A 17,423-nucleotide genomic window follows, 5' to 3' on the forward strand; every position below is an offset into this window, starting at 1 on the left:
TGCAGTGGCGGCTAACGAACCTAGATTGGGTCAGAGGTAGATCCTTCTCCCTTCCCCAACCAGATCTGATGGTGGTGACGGATGCGTCACTCCTGGGTGGGGCGACCACCAGTGAGAGGCAGAGATCGGAGGTGTCTGGTCTCCAGTGGAGTCCTGTCTCCATAGATCAGACTGGCACTGGAGGCATTCCTTCCTCTCTCAAAGGGAAAGTGGTGCAAGTGTTCACGGACAAGACCACCACCATGTCGTACTTCAACAAACAGTACGTGGTGGGGTCATGGACCCTTTGTCAGGAGGCTCTGTGCCTCTAAACATGGCTGTAACATCAGGGCGTATCCCTGATGGTTCACCACCTGGCGGGTTCCCTGTAAGCCAGAGCGGACTAATTCATCCGTCGGTGCTTGGTCGATCGCAAATGGCGTCTCCTTCCGGAGGTGGCGTAGGGCCTCTTTCAGCAGTGGGGATAGCCTTGTTTAGATCTGTTCGCCTCCGAAGACAATGCGCAATGTCAACAGTATTGCAGGTTGGAGTTTCCAAGATGGCATTCGCTCAGCGATGCTTTTTGTCATGAGTAGAGCTTCAGCCTCCTCTACGCCGTTTCGCCTATACCACTTCTGCCCAGATTTGCCAGGAAGATCAAGCGCAACCGAGCTCAAGTCATTATTGTGGCTCCCTATTGGGCACGAAGAGTCTGGTATTCCGACCTGAGCATGGCCATCGATCCTCCAATCAGACTGCCCCTTCAATAGATCTGCTATCACAGCCACAGGGAATTGTTCTTCACCCATACCTGCCCAGTCTCCACCTCCATGTGTGGAGATTGAGCGGCGAAACTTGACAGCTTTCGACCTTCCACCTGAAGTCTGTGATGTCATCTTGGCAGCCAGGCATCCCTCTACTAAAACGGTACACATTTGTGACATGGTTCACAGCAAAAGCTGTTGATCCCCTTTCTGCCCCTCTTTCAGAAGTTCTGTTGTACATAATCTCTTTGGCCGAGCAGGGCTCTGCTGTGGGCACCCTTAAGGGTTATCTTTCGGCTATCTCTCCATTTCTGAGACTTCCAGGTCAGTTATCCTTGTTCAAATCTCCCATTGTCAATAGGTTTCTTAAGGGCCTTAATCACTTGTTTCCTCCGTCTCCTTTCATAATGCCCCAATAGGATTTAAATTTGGTTTTAACCTTTCTTATGGGCACTCCCTTCAAGCCTCTTCATAATTGCCATCTCAGGCTTCTGACCCTTAAGACTGCTTTCCTCATTTCCATCACCTCTGCTCGCAGAGTTAGCAAGTTTTAGCCTCTGTCTTCCAAGCCTCACTATCTGTCTGTCCATTCAGATAAAGTGGGGTTTCGAACAAAAGCTTTGTTCTCCCTAAGGTGGTCACGCCATTTCATGTGGGACAATCCATCACTTTGCCCACCTTTTACCTGCCACTGCATCCCTCCAAGGAAAGAGAGAGACTTCCTGGTGAATCAACAACTCTTCATTGGCTATATGGGTGCCAAGAAAGGTCTGGCAGTATCTAAAAGGACCATTTTTCCATGGGTTGTCCTCTGCATCAAATCGTGCTACTCAGTGGCAAAGAAGGAACCTCCTGTGGGGTTACCTGCTCACTCTACTAGAGCAGCAGCGGGCAACCACAGCGTTAGCACATGGATTCCCAGTCCTGGATATCTGTCAGGCGGCAACCTGGGCATCCCTGCACACATTTACCAGACACTACTGCCTGGACAGCCAAGTCCGGAGGGACAGGTACTTTGCCTGTTCGATCCTCCAGGACTTCCTTGTGTGATCTTGGTTCGCAGACCCTCCTCCGGGGCTAGTATTGCTGGGGTATCTATTCTAAAGGTAAGGAATCTACAACTAGAAGTCTCTATCAGATGAACAAGTTACTTACATTCGGTAACGATGTATCTGGTAGAGACATATTCTAGTTGTAGATTCCTTACCTCCATATCCATCTTCCCCGCTCTGCGAACTGATTTCTATTGATAGGTACTCCTCTAAAGGGCCCTAGTTTCATATTTTGTTTATGAAATGAGTGACAAGATAGGAGAGCGGATTTCTTTCCTTTTTCGATGTCTCCGAGCCTCCTTGTTTAATGTCGAACAGACTCTTGGCATGCGGAGCCATTTTACACGACTCTTATTCAGCATGAAACTTTTTCATCACTTTACTGCCACCCTGTGGACAAAAATAGTTCTAGTTTAAAGATTGGTGTAGCTCTACCAAGCAATTGGGTTGAAGCATGAAAATAGTAAATACTTACATTTCCACTTTTACCTCCGCGGAATAGTAATACATGACGCGACCATGTGCAATAATTTCTCATGATAAAGAGTAGTAAAACAGTAAATCAATTTCTCAATGTAAAAAATTTTCTCGATGGGACTATTGTAGAGTCATTAATTGTATTAATCATACGTGTAAAGGTCATGCAGTGTATTTGCTTCCCAGCCACACTTTCCCCAAAAAGGCTGTCATGGTGAGGCCCGCTCATTTGTAGAGTCCCTTTTCAGAAGGTGCATGGGTATTGTAGTGAATATTTGCACAAAAAATACAAAGGTGCATTGTAACTAATTTTCAGATTAAAAGCTGCAGTTATGAAATGGAGATCAGGTACCCTCTTTTTAGTAAATCATGTCGAAGCTAGGAGTAACACTCTGCCAGTGCAGGCCACAGTCACCACCGTAGGATCAAAAATAATAGTGAATAATGTAGTGTTTCTGTCAGTGTCCGTCGAGATTTACACTAACAAGTCACTTGATCGACTGCTCTCAATGGAGACATAGGACTAGCAAAGGAGAGAAAGTTTTGGGCTGAACCATACACAGCACTGTGTCTGTGAACACCTCTCGGGTGATTAGTCGCGCTATATAAATACACTGATTGATTGATTGGTTGAGCAATACAGATATGACGTAGGCAGCAGGTGTCGGTGTCTCAGCAGAGCAGTCAACGAGTCGCTTTTCACTGCAGCCATCATCAGGGGGGCACCTGCATTGAGGCCTGTTTGACAAATGCTGGGGATCACGAAATCCAACTAGGACCCTAATGTTCAAAAAAGGGATCTTCCCCAGCAACTTGAGCCGATAGACACGCTAATGGAACGGCTGCAGTTTGAGAGGCTGGTATCAAGCCAGCGCCATCTTAAAACCAAGGTCTTTCCACTGGTTAATCAATTTGAGGCAGCACCCCATCTCCTACGGCTTGAAAATGAACCCAGTAAGTCATCACTGCGACTATCTGTGGTCACCATAGTTCTGTCAAAGTCCAGTGTGGCTGCTCGTCCAATGCCAGCCCCCCGGCGTGGTCATTTAGTTGCAGACCCCCACTCTTCTCCCCGACCCCATCCTGAAATGGATATGAGGGTCACCCCCGTACATGCAGAGATGGAATCTTCCAGACCGAAAGAGAAGAGCGAGAGGCTCACTGGAGATGGTAAAAAGACTGAGTGCCAGTAAGAGACCCTCAGAGGGACTGCTGGTAAATCCTTCTAGAAAATGTGATGTCTTAGAGTAGAAACTTCGGGCTCGAATAGCTAGTCATGCAAACCTTGGGCAGCAGAGATCGCAGTGTGGTTGAACTCAAGGTGATAAAGCACCCCAGCAGTAATTAGTCTTTATTTCTGAATGTTGTTAGCTCATTTGGGGGTGGGTGCTGCCCGGGTTCACGCATAATGGTACAGGACCCAATTCTTGATGTAGCCCGTACCCATCGGGTGGATTCACCCAGAGACCACCAATTGTGAGACACGTACTGTGAAACAGCGATATGTTTGTGCCAAAAATATATATGTAAATTCCCGGGAAAGGGAAATCCCAAAATCCGATGATGCGTTTTAGATTATAGTATTCAGTATTTATTCATTATCATAAATACAAGTAACCGAAGGAACAGCCGACACCCTTTTTCGCCCAAATGGCCATCAGGCTTAGGGCTTTCTCAAAGGGTCAAAGGGATACTGCTTCAAAAGAAAATCTTCCGGCATCGGGATGAGGAGTACGGTCGCTGCGGTCTGGTAAAGTGGTTACTGGTATTTATGATAATGAATACATTTGTGAATGTTGGTAGCCGGCAAACTACTGTGGGATAAAGTGTGTGATGTGAGCACAGCTCTCCCTTCTAAATCTTTAGCTTCTATCAAACAGAAGCTCAGGCCACAATATAATAAGTGGTTCAACACTTGTGCTCAGCAGCCATTTTCTATGATCATTGTGGAATTTGCAGTTTGAATATATTTACTAAGAAGCCAAAAGGGTAAGAGAAACTCTATAAATCAGTGTTTCCCAAATTGTGGGTTGGTCGCGAGCCGTTTTTTTGTGGTTTGTGAAAGTCCAAGCAAAATATAAAGATTTCATTACATTCTGTATTTATCTTGTCAAATTTGCTGTGCTTCAAATACACAGGTCAAATGTTAGGCTGTCTTCTGACAAGTTGTGGTTACTTTTTTAATGTGGGCGTTTGTGCTTACTAACTCCTCTCACTTTGCATCAGAGAAACTAAAGAATAGTGAATTATGTGACAATCTTGCTGAGGTTCAGAGAGTTTAAAAAGGAAAGGCTATAGAATATAATTTTTTGTAATGTACAACAAATTGTAAATACCTGTAAATAAACTGTAGACATTCAGCAGTTAGGAAATCAAATATAAATTAATTTTGTAATTCTTACGTGTGATGCAATCAAAGATCTTAATCACATCAAAACAAATCAGGACACTTCACTTGGTGGCACTGAAACACAATTTCCACAAATTATTTGTGTGCGATATGTTTTTTTCAGTAAAACTGTTTGTCTGTGCAAATGCAATGGTCATTTCAATGGAAAATGTGCTGTGTGTAAATGAAAATGCGCTACCTCACAATGCTTTAGTTACATTAAAAAAAATCGCCCACCTCATGTCTATTAGAGCTAGGTGGGTCATAAATGTTTTTCTTTGGAAAAAGTGGGTCGCAGTTCTGGAACTTATAGGAAGCACTGCTAAAAGTATTTCAAAAGAATAATAAACTACCCTTGTGACATCAGATGTGTGGAAACACATATATTATACTACTCAGGGAGAGAAAGGAGTGGTAAGTGAAGTTTACAATTAAAGAGAAATTTTGAAAGAAAGTTGATTTCTGACACCTAGATCTCAACTAAAGGGCACAGTGTAAACATGTGCACACAGCCTCCTTGGTGTAGATTTCGTTTCCAAGAAGTGGTGTTTCCATTTAGGTTTAGTCTGTGGAAGTTTGTGGGTGACCAGAAGATTTTATGATGATTTAAAAGTAGTTGAAGACCTAGGCCCAAAACATTATAAATTCCAGTTATTGCATCACGTGATCTAGTGGCTAGAGAGGCTTAGTCTCTTATTCCCAATCTGAGGAGAGTTTGTTGTTACTCTGTCAGGTTGCGGAAAGATTGTAAAAGTAAGAAGCTGTGTTTTGATTTTAGTTGACAAGAAATGGTGTTTAATAGAGGCATGAGAATCTAGAGGTATATGTTAATCTGATAAAGCAGTCTGTCCACCTTATTTTATGTACAATTGTGGCAATTGGGTGCAAGGAATTTGAGCATCACTCCTTTGAGAGGCTTCCATAGAGCAGATTTTCTACCGAACATCAAAAAGATGGAGGGCAAATTTGAGTCTACCATTTCTTCAGTTCTTTGCATCACATTTTTCAAACATTATGATCAGCTGCTTCCTCGTCCCCTACTTCAGAAAGTAAAACCTTATTTTATTGTTTTCTGTGGTCGAGCTCTGGGTAAGTTTCTTATCATGGCTAACACAGAAAAAGCCTTTGTTCTAGGGCCTGTGAGTCTTTTGGGCAATGAAAATCTACTTTTCCGACCCCATATACTGAGTGAATTTACTGCCTCCACCCTAATTATTGAGTCAAGATATGTATTACTTGTAAAAGAGTTTTCTTTTTTTAAAGTGATTATTTACCAAGATATTCTATTTTTGTCTTAGATCATGAACGGATAGCACTGGGCAACGAAGAAGGGTTGTTTGTGGTACATGTCACCAAAGATGGTAAGAAATTGAAGTCTCCAAGATATCCTGCCTCAAACATGAGGTCTTGTACAAAAACGCAAAGTATGATAAAAGGAATTTGAGTCTGTCAGGGCTCCTGTTCAAATGATTGCAGAACTTAACCATCAAGCCTGGTTAATAAGCAGATTCTATTTGGAATTTTTTGCATTTTAGCCTTTATACAGTGTCTTATACCCCACACATGGCTAAAAAGCTCTCTGATTTGCATTGTGCTTATTACGCCCTTTCCAGGTGAAGCGTTGAGAAGGCGTAGGTTCTAGTTTGGCCCATACAGGAGATGTTGGGTGATGTTTAAACACCTACGTCAAACGCGGCGCAACGAACAATGTTGCAGAAACTTACGATGACTTTCAGAGAGCCTGAGAATAGACAAAACCGCACATTCCACCATCTTGGAGGTGGGCAATGTCTTAATGTTTGGAGTATCACAGAGTGTATAGGATGGGGATAGGTGGAGTCCCCCAAGGAGTATGTTATTTGGAGTACACCCTTAACAACAGAAATCCAACCCCTGGTGGTTCTGTTAAAGAGTTGGGGTATATACTGTGTGTCGCCTGCCCTGAAGGCGACAGAGGAACAACCTTTGGAGGCACTGCTGAGCATGCCGGGTATATACTGTGTGGAATCTACCCACAACGGACTGAGGCGTAACCCATGGAGTCACTGATGAACGTCCATGGTATTTGCTGAGCGGAATCTGTCCAGGAGGGATAGAAGCAAAACTCCAAGATAATCTGCTAAGCATCTGGGGTATATACTTTGTGTAATCTGCCCAGAAGGAGCAAAAGCACAACCCCTGTCACTATTTTGTAAATAGGGTATAAAAGACTTAAAGAAATGGGTCTAGGTACCATTCTTGAGGAGTGTTCATCCAGCATTAGGTGAGTAGAAACAGTTGCTTACATCTGTAAGTCTCTCTAATTTGAAGGCTTCAGAAACTCACACACCTGAATATCTACATTACATTAAATATGAGGCCATTTCTTCAGGTGTTTGACCTTAAAGTAATTGAAATAAACACACAACAGTCTTGCATATGCAACTTTATGACGTTTGACATTTTTCAAGTTAACTATCCTGTATTAAGACCTCGCTTTGGGTTTTGTGAATACTAAATAAAGTGTTTACCTCAAAAAATCTGAAAACCCTATTTCATTTCACTTGTAGCAGAAGAATATTTAGTTAGAAAAGGACCACGCTTGTGCCACTATAAAATGCTCCGTCAAGCATTCAAATTTCAGAAACTGCTCCTTGGATCTATCAGTTATACCTCCACAACAAGCTTACTTCAGATTCAAGCTGTATGTGTTTTTCCACAAATTACCGCCAGGGCACTATTATTTCTACCACTCTTCCCGCCTCTAAGTCATTTCATCGTGTATTTGTACTCCTCTCATTCAAATTTGAGCTGTAAGCACAATCTAAATTCCACTTCTCCCTGGATAGGCAGGCATTCAATGTGCGTCCGCTGTGGTTCAATCCGTCGCTGAGTGATGTGGCCAATGCAAGGAAATCCTCACTATTGCTTCCTCCACAAATTGTTCAGTCTGTAGTGAGCCATTGGCTGTTGCAACCTCAGCAGCTCTGAACAGCTTTCTGGCTCAGACCTTACTTTCTGCATTTTCAAGTCATATCTGGTCTGTGCAGATTACTGATGAGTCTTCACAAACTTTCTTTATATTTTTGATGGGTTCAATAGTGCACTCATTTCTGGGTTTATGAAGCATTCTTTCATAGTGTTAAATCCTCAAGAGAACTTTGCTATTTTCACACTTCGCTCACATTTACTATTGTAATAGCCAGTTTTAGTGAAGTTTATTCCATGGTGGGATTTGTAGATTGTACATTTGAAATGTCTCCTGGAGGGTGGTGTTGCTCACAGCCCTTCTAGAGAACTCCTTATTCCAGAAGAAACCTCAAACTATGGTTATCATGTAGCCTAGAAGAGTAGGTACTTCGGCCTGTGTGCTTATAACTTGTGGAAGGTCTAGCCCTCACCTTCCTTGTTACTTGTCACATTACAGTCACTTAATGCTCTGGGGTATGTCTTCAATCAGCTGCACTCCAAGCCTCAAATTCATTCACAATTTATATTCTTGTGAAAACAAACTTTTCCAGGCCAAATTTTCTTATAGAACATCATCTTCGTTTTCTTCTGTGCTGAGAAGAGTGTTTATTGCAGAAAGCATGCCTGTTAATTACTATGCATTCCAGAAAAGCAAGTGTCTCTGAGCTTTTATTTTTTTTGTTTCTTTAGTTGTTGGTTTTAGTTTACAGAAATCTGTATTGTGCTCTACTAAGTAATATTTTGTTTTTTATGAGTAAGCAATTTTAATTTGTGTTGTTTGAATTCTAATAGAGATTATCCGTGTTGGTGACAACAAGAAAGTTCATCAGGTGGAGCTCATACCACAGGAGCAGCTCATCGCAGTGATATCCGGGCGGAATCGCCATGTACGACTTTTCCCCATGGTAGCACTGGACGGCAGAGAGACTGAGTTTTTCAAGCTGGCTGAAACCAAGGGCTGCCAGGCAATTGTGTCGGGGCAGGTGCGTCATGGAGCCCAGACTTGCCTGTGTGTAGCCATGAAAAGACAGGTCCTCTGTTATGAACTTAACCAGAGCAAGACACGGCACAAAAAGATCAAGGAGATCCAAGTCCCGGGAAATGTCCAGTGGATGGCCATTTTCAGCGAGCGGCTGTGTGTGGGTTACCAGTCGGGGTTCTTAAAGTATCCCTTGCAAGCAGAAGGGAACCCCTACAGCTTACTACACCCAGATGACCACACGTTATCCTTTATAACACAACAGCCAACGGACGCTATCTGCGCGGTCGAAATATCAAACAAAGAATATCTGCTGTGTTTTAGCAGCGTTGGAGTTTACATCGACTGCCAGGGAAGGAGGTCACGGCAACAAGAACTGATGTGGCCAGCAACTCCATCTTCTTGCTGTAAGTGTCTGCACTCCACTAGCGTATGTGTATCTGCTATAGTCTGCCGGTTTTAGGTTTGACTTAAAGACAGCTTTAGTTGTTTAGCCAACTTCATGTGTTCCACAAAATTCATCGTAAAATACATATATAAACCCTTGGATTTTTCTGTGAGCTCTCTTCATCCATTGGTCTCTTCCAAGTGCCATTAACATTTTGATTCCTACCCTCACAGCATACAGCTGGTAAGTCTGGAACAGATGGTCAGTCCAATACAGCCATTTACTCTCTTCTCTGTGAGTGGTGGTGTTTTGCATGTGCATAAGTGCACATTTGCCTGAAACGTATTCCACTTCTGTGCCAGGCTTGGTAGAGCAATTCCATCTTTAATTTTTATTTTTTTATTTTACGATTGCCCTTTTTTCTTGTTTGTTTTTATTGCAAGCATATGCACACCACCTTTATACAGTGATATTTTTACTTTTTATAATTTTTACACTTTAAATGCCTATTTCATATCTTTTCCAAAAATAAATAAAGCATTGCTGGCTTACTAAGGCCAGACATGTTGGCTTTCCCAGTGCTTGTTTTAAATGAAATTTACAGGCAAATGGTTAGTTTTTTTAGGTCTCGCCTAGCGTTGCAGCGCGCATGCGTTGCTCGCATAGCGAGATTTATTGGGGTAAAGTATTTTGTGTAGAGGTACTTCTGTTACTGCCCATGCTTTCAATTGGGCAATGTTGATATTTATGTAAAACGTTCTGTTGTGATTGGTGTGCAGCGGGTTTTTGTTACCGCTCTATATTGTTTTTGACACGCCCTTGGGACAGCGAGTCTACGGCGTGTCTTGCTCACGCTGTCTGCACGCGCCAGTCGGCTCTCTGATTCATTGGCAACTACAAAATAAGCACTGTGATTGGTGGATCTTGTCAACGAATCAGAGAGCCTACTGGCGCGTGCAGGCAGCGTGAGTTAGCTACGCTGTAGACTCGCTGTCCCAAGGGCGTGTCGATGTTTAGCCAGTCGGCTCTCTGATTCGTTGGCAACTAACAAATAAGCACTGTGATTGGTGGACCTTTTCAACCAATCAGAGAGCCTACTGGCACTTACAGGCAGCGTGAGCAAGACACGCTGTAGACTCGCTGTCCCAAAGGCGTGTCGATGTTCAGCCTTCGGTTTCACAAGCTCGATTGCCCAGTCACGGCACGCCCATCACTGATCGCACGAGACACAGGCTCCGCTCGAGAGACTCGTCGCCAGACAGCGCACGAGACCTCCTGCTGCCCCCCCGTCATTCTCCCTCGTGTGCCCCACAGAGAAGCCCAAAACATGTATGAGCCATAGAGAGGCGCAGGGACAGTGCGAAAGCCCCAGCAAGGTCCCAGGCACGGCGCTGGCAACGACCCCCCCCCCCCCTCCGCTGCCGCCAGAGCCCGCCATGGACCAGTGTGTGATGGTGGAGCGGGAGCAGCCTGACCCGGGGGTGCACTTTTTAAAATAAAGTAGAGAAAAAAAGCATACAGAGTCAACCTGGTTTCTGTGTTACTAAAGTGGCGAACAAAACACGGGCCACAAATAATGCTGTGTGTGTTGTATCGAAAGCAAAATGCATGTTTGCCTCGACCATATATTTCATAGGCACTTTTTCCACTTCATTTTTGTCGTTCAGGCAAAGGACTGTATTGTGGTTTTTTGTCTGTGGTTCTCTTTATATTCCCTGAAGTATAAAACTTTAAACCTCCCTTCCTTTGTCCCATTGTACCCAAGCTGTTTTAACAAGCATAGACAAGTTTGGCTTTTTATAGAGTACAGTATTAGAGTGTAAGCGTGTGGCTGGCTGGTGTTTTAATGGTAACATTTTGTGGGACAAGATGACTAGAGTACCAGCAGTGAGCGTGACAATCAAGAGGGTGTTTCTGCTTACCTTTTAATTTCTCCTTTCACAAACTCTTTTGCTCAGTGTGTATAGGTGTTTGTGGGGCGTCTGTGGCCCTAAAGTCTGGGGAGGGGCTTGCGCATCCCCCTCCCCTTTAACAATAATACGGCACCAGAGGATGGGGTCCTCGGGACCAGTAAAGGCTCGATGAGGGGTCTATATGCCTCCCTCCCCAATAATTATTAAACAAGCATTTGCAATGCCATAGATCTCGCATTTACGCAAGTGTAAGCTATTGGCATTGTAAAAGACAATGCCTTTTATTTATGTTTTAAACTAAAACAAAAATTAAAGGCATTGTTATTTGCAATGTCAATAGCTCAAACTCGCGTAAATGCGAGACCTATTGCATTGCAAATGCTTGTCTATTGTGTGTGGTGACCCCCCCCCGTGTTTATGGGAACACGAGTACACTCATTTTGCCCTATACCCAAAAATGTCTCTTGCTTCATGATTAGTTGGGCATGTTTTGGAACAAATGACATTCTTCCTCCAAATTGTTGACCTCAAAGCCTTGCACAGCCCTCAGACGAAATATATTTGGCTTTTTAACATTTCATCACTTTACAGCATACCTGAGTAGGTTGCATAGTGTGCTAGGCAGACAATAGGGTATTACTTAGCACGTTGTGGGTGCAAATTAGCTGGGAGCAATAGACAGTCTTGTACAGCAGCAAAACGGCTTTGCACCACTAATTGTTTATGTTGAAATATTGCTAATGGTAATAATCTTCCAAGGGCATTTGACCTTCAACAAGTTCATTGTAAGTTTTCTCGAAAAGTGCTTCTGGAGTTGTCTTCAGTAGGATAAACAACTCAGATTGCTTAGTCAGGCGTACCGACGTGAATAATAACAAACATAGACTTTGCAGTGTGAATATGTGTTTAAAAGATTGACATTTGGTATGGTTGTGAGTTATGCATTGTCTTTATCATCACCCCAAATTTTCAGCAACAGATAAAAATAGTTGTTATAAAAATGGAATACATGAATGTTACAAGTCAGGTTCCTCCAATAATGGTGCCCGCCCACAAACATTCAGTTTTGGATTGATTGAATGATTTTTGTTATGCGCTTCTACCAACTGAATCACCTGAAGTCGAGAAATCAGGGTGCAAACCATGTTTGTTAGGTAATTAGGGTAAACATATGGTTTCCAAAGGCCTTTTTGATAAGATACAGTAGTTGTATTTCATACTAGGGCTTGAGGTACTTCCATATCTTAACTCCTCACCCACGCACACAAGGCCCTCCACGACCTGGGCCCCAAGTTCCTCAACAGCCGCCTGACCTTCCACAAGCCCACCCGCCAGCTCCGCTCCGCCAGCCTCGCTCTCGCCACCGTCCCCCGCATCCACAGAGCCACCGCCGGAGGAAGATCCTTCTCCTACCTGGCAGCCAAGACATGGAACTCCCTCCCCATCCACCTCCGGACAACGCAAGACCATCTCGCCTTCAGGAAGCAACTCAAGACCTGGCTGTTCGAGCAGTAGCGTCCCCCCCCGCCCCCCCCCAGCGCCTTGAGACCCTCCGGGTGAGCAGTGCGCTATACAAATGCCTATGATTGATTTGCACAGTCAGTGCCCTAGAAGCTGCATGTGCAGATTTTGGTGGCAGGCAATCTGGCACTTTGGATTATAAGAACACGAGGAGCCAAACTAAGGGAGCCCTTTGAAGGGAGAGATGTTGTTTGAGATTCAGGCCCAACTACAGTCCCTGGTAATATGTACAGACAAACATAGGAAGACCAATCCTCTTGTCAACAGCTTGGATACAGCAGTCATAATCCTATGAAATGGTAACTTTTTCAAGGGCATTATATATTTTGGGACCACAATAAGAAGAGACTAGCGAGAATTTGTTTTGTTTAAGCCAGGATTGACCCCTTCTAGTAAGGCTATGTCAGGTGTGGTGCACATTCGTCAAGGTAGCATGGAGGGTCCTGTATACACTCCAGATAGTCATTGGTTACATTTTTGCTTGGGGGTTAGGGGCCCGGTTATCAAACTAAGCATATATTTGAGAGTGATTCCTAGGCTGCTTAACCCCATAAAGGCTTACAGGTAGATTTTGTGGTGATAGTTTTTGACAGCCTGAGAGGGCAATTTAAGTGCCAGCAATGATAAACATTTGAGTGGTTCTGCCGTTGATTTTCCCTTTGGTTTTTCCGGTCTCCCACACATATATATCAGAATCACACCAGTTTGTGCTGTGAATGAGCAGTGTTCCAGAGATTCTTCCAATAGAGGCTACTGAAAGGAGGGGCCAATGCAGGATGACTAGACGTCCGTACGATAGGTCTGTAAATACCTTAGCCATAGTTCCAGTTGAGGAGGTACCAGAAGAGCAGTGTGGGATAATCACACGCAACATGGAAAGCACACAAGTAGGATGTAGGCCAATAAAGCACAATATTAGTGAACTGGTCAAAACGCACCCCTGTAGCGAGCGAAGCCAGAATCGTACTAGTGAGACGTTAAAGATTAAATCCATTGATCAGGGGAAAAGCTAAATTGATGATTGCCCCATAGCCACATCCCACAGTTGGCACAAAACACTTGTGGCAATCATGTGCTCCATACAGCACACAAAGATCATACTACCAATATCCTTTAACATTAAAAAGCCATCCTCCTTCCCAGGTCAACTCTAACTGGAAAAGAGGGAAAATAATTTCCTGCTCGTTCAACTGACTAAACCTAGCGTTCAGAATGACCGTCTATAAGATTTGCCAATACCAAACAAATCAGCAAATATTTTCACATAGAATTGTAACATTCCTCTCCTGAAACATTAACTGAAGCGAATACTACATAAAAATGTTCTACTTCATCAACTAAACTTCTCCTTTTATAAGCAGCGGTTGAATAACCGATCAGCTAGGCCTCCGACGTACAAAGGTCTCTTTACAAAAGGTGCTGGTGAAGGCAAACATGACTGCACAGTCTATGGTACCCTAACTGTTGACCGAAGTGATGGTCATGCATAGATCCAATGTCGGGTGGAAAAAGCCCTTCAAGGGATTTGACACTAGAAGAGTTATCTGATACAAGATGGCCACTCTCTCATGTTAGTAGAATACAAATAGGTTACACCAAAGACAAAGTAGAACTAATAACCATGGGTGACATTGCCACAGAAACACGTACCAGTGTCTTTCTGTATTGCCGCCTCTTCCACTTTCATCGCTGAGCTAAGAAATACTGACATTGTTATTGTACATTGACCATGGTACAGTGGTTTGCCATGTAGACTGTGCTACCTCTGCTGTGTTCCATTGTGTTTACTTTGAAGTCAGATAATCAAATGTTTGTCAAATGTTTTATGTTTTTATTTTCAATTCTTCACCCATCAAACAGATTTACTTTGCCTGCATGCTTTCTGAGAGTTAATCTGAACATTATGAAATGTTAGTAATTATCTCAGTAAATAGCTGAGCAGATATCCCTACCACAAACATTCAAGTTACTACTCTTCTTCTAGCAGTGGTACAGTGGTGTGTCGTGTGGGCTGTGCGCTCCATCATATTTAGCTGACAAGCACTTTACCAAATGTTTTTTGAAATGTTTTATGTGTTTTATTTTATTATCAGTCATCAAAAGTGTTTGCTCTGCCTTTACACGTTTGGAAAGTTTCCGTAAGCGTGGGGGCAATGATAGTAACTATCCTAGTAAAAAAGATGTATGTTTTCCTTTGTAAGACAATTTGAATTCGTTTGACTTCCATTAAGTGAATATTCCTGCAAGAAACGTGTAGATTTTACCTTTTGTGTTGGCAGTGATACAGTGCTGTGTCATGCAGACTCTTTATCTGTGCTGTATTCCATCTTTTTCAGCTAGCAGGCATTCTATCAGATGCGTCTGAGTTAAAAACCTCATTTTGCCATCAGATTGACTGTCTAATAAGGCTCCTAGTCAAAGATAAGGGCTGATTTCACCCAGTCGTCTTTTTCTAAAACTCTTTCAGTTGAAGTTGCCACCTAGCAGCATTTGTTATTGACGTTATTCTGTGGCACAATCAGTGAAGGTGGTGTTTAATACTCATTAGTAATTACACTAGAGAGGTGGCACCACAATCAAAGGGAACAGGGCACTACTCAACAGTAGAAGAAAATGTTTTCCCCTTGAGAACTGAGATACTTACACACAATCATTCACCATAGGGTTGCACTCCACCGGGACAGATATATTTACCGAAGCCCCCAACTGAAAAAATATGCCCCCAAATTAGAGATATAACATCATGGATTTTAATTAAAAAAACAAAAATTAATCCCATCATAAAAATTTTATTGTACACATCATTTAAAAACGACATTCTATAATAAAACAATTCACCTATAACATGCACTGTAAAGACCTATATACTCCATGAATAAAACAAAACTGTTAAAGTTAAAAAAGGGGGACCACAAGTCCTAACCGGAAGACCCTATTGCACAGTTGTTAAAATGTTGTTGCATAATCTGATCCGAATTTGAGCATCGAGTTAGTATCCTGGTGAATGCAAGATTCAATTCATCCCAGTGATTCTTCGTGGTCGGATCCAGTAAAACTAAGCGTCGCTAAACAGATGAAAGACTGACTATCGTAAATAGCTTTAATGTCAACGTCTAAGCGGGCAGTCATTCCTAGAGCATGGCCCAAGAATAGTGAGAACAGTCTAAATCTATTGAAAAATTGGTGAAAATCTTCAGAAGTGTTCTTAGACCAGTGCAAAAATGAAGGAAAAAAGTACTTTGACTAACGTTCACTCCATTTATTCTCAACATTCCTAGATGGAATTGAAATGTGCATGGCTTTTTTTCAAGGTCTTCGTCTCCCTAACACATTTCACCCTCAAACACATCTGTCAGCATCCTTTCTGTATCCTGGTTTCAGAAAAACTATTTTCTCTCTCTCTCCACCTCATAGGGCATGCATAGTTACTGTACTCAGTGATAGGGAATATGAGTCACGTGGGTGATAACACTATTTGGGCTTCGTGGTTTCCCAGTGAGGACTCACTATGCAGATGCTCGCTACTTAGCCCAGCCTGCAACTCAGAGGAGCTGCTGTCAGAATTAACGAGTACCTCAGTTAGTTTATACAATGCTGCTAGCCTATGTTAGTAGCAGCCACCACGATTTTGCCTTAGTCATTCCTCCTTACTTTCTGATGTTTCTACTTGTTTCTCTGCGATTTGAAATTAAATCAGAGATTGAATATGTTTAAGTAATTCTGATAAATGCAACTTTCAGATTCCGCTCCTTACAAACATCCTTCCAAGTGTCCGACTGGTCTGGAAATTATTTCTCCCAACCCTGGCTCTCCAGTGCCACCAGCCGACTCCATGTGTCTTCAGCCGCAATTCCACTTCCAGACAAGACGGCATCTGAGTATATTAGGCACCAACTGGCACTCTGGTGTCGTTTTCAATTTTCCGTGCCTCATTTTGGCTCGGGGCTCTTTCGGAGTATTGCCAATAAAACTCCTCAGCATTTTGACTGCAGCTACTCAGATGTCTCATCACCTCATGTCATGTTACTCTACCAGTCTATGAAGGTTGTTGTGTGACTTTCTGAGCACCTGGAAAACCCAGGCTTGACACTTAGTGCCTCTATAAGTGAGAAACACAATGATTCACACCACATTTGATATATTCCTATTTATTTTTCAGGTTAAAAAAAAAAACCGAGCCATGCTCATAGGCCCTCCTAGCAATGAATACAATTGGATAAAAACAACCTGTGGCACAAATGCCACAGCCCAACATTTAGACAATACATAGGACTTCTTATTTGTTAAATGGATAACCATATACACTTGCTGATTAGTGCCACTGATTTTAGTGAACAGCAATGCAAGAATGCTCATTTAAGACCATTTTTATTAAGAACATTATTCAAGGCTACTTCTAAGCTTGAACAAATATGATCCTATCTGCAAATAATCTTCATCTTATTAATTGAGGAGAAAGTCTCCTGGTAATGAGGCAAGGTGGCATCTGTGTTAGGTAGTAAATGCTATACTTTGGATCTTTCCAGTAAGTGTTCTAACTTTAGGGCTATACAAAACATTTGAGATGACTGCCCTACACAGAAAACACTCGTATACGATACATACAGTATTTTCATTTGTTATATTATTTACTTAAAATGTTTGTAGAAACTACATGCTTTTACACTTAATATAACATAGTAAAAAGGATTTCTCGTGTGTAAAAATACCTTTAAACCCCTCACTATGTTAAAAAAAAAATGGAAGCAGATTGTTCATGAATGATCCATGGTGTTGAATAAATGCTCACTGGATGTGATTATGCAATCCCATGGCGGACTGACCAGAGAGAGACAGGTAATTGATCTCGAGATTATCAGAATCAAAGAGAATAAGAATGACCGATTGAAAGAAACATTTAAGGAAACAGTAGGCCAATCAGATGAAATGCTGGCTAAATATGTAAACAAACTTGAACAAGGCAAATCGGTGGAATTTCATAGAGACTCAAATGACTGAAAAAATGATATGCT

At 42.6% G+C, this 17,423-nt stretch overlaps 1 protein-coding gene across 3 annotated transcripts in view; it reads left to right on the forward strand.

Moving 5' to 3' along the window:
- Window positions 1-17,423, forward strand: part of CDC42BPA (CDC42 binding protein kinase alpha) — a 797,672-nt gene that overhangs the window by 726,178 nt on the left and 54,071 nt on the right. For all 3 annotated transcript variants that reach the window (XM_085613029.1, XM_085613030.1, XM_085613031.1), the window contains 2 exons: window positions 5,960-6,022; window positions 8,403-8,996. In XM_085613029.1, coding sequence (XP_085469155.1) covers window positions 5,960-6,022; window positions 8,403-8,996 — 657 coding nt within the window. The remainder of the gene's footprint in view (window positions 1-5,959; window positions 6,023-8,402; window positions 8,997-17,423) is intronic.

Source organism: Triturus cristatus, chromosome 6 (genome assembly GCF_964204655.1).
Source record: "Triturus cristatus chromosome 6, aTriCri1.1, whole genome shotgun sequence".
NCBI classification, from domain to species: domain Eukaryota; kingdom Metazoa; phylum Chordata; class Amphibia; order Caudata; family Salamandridae; genus Triturus; species Triturus cristatus.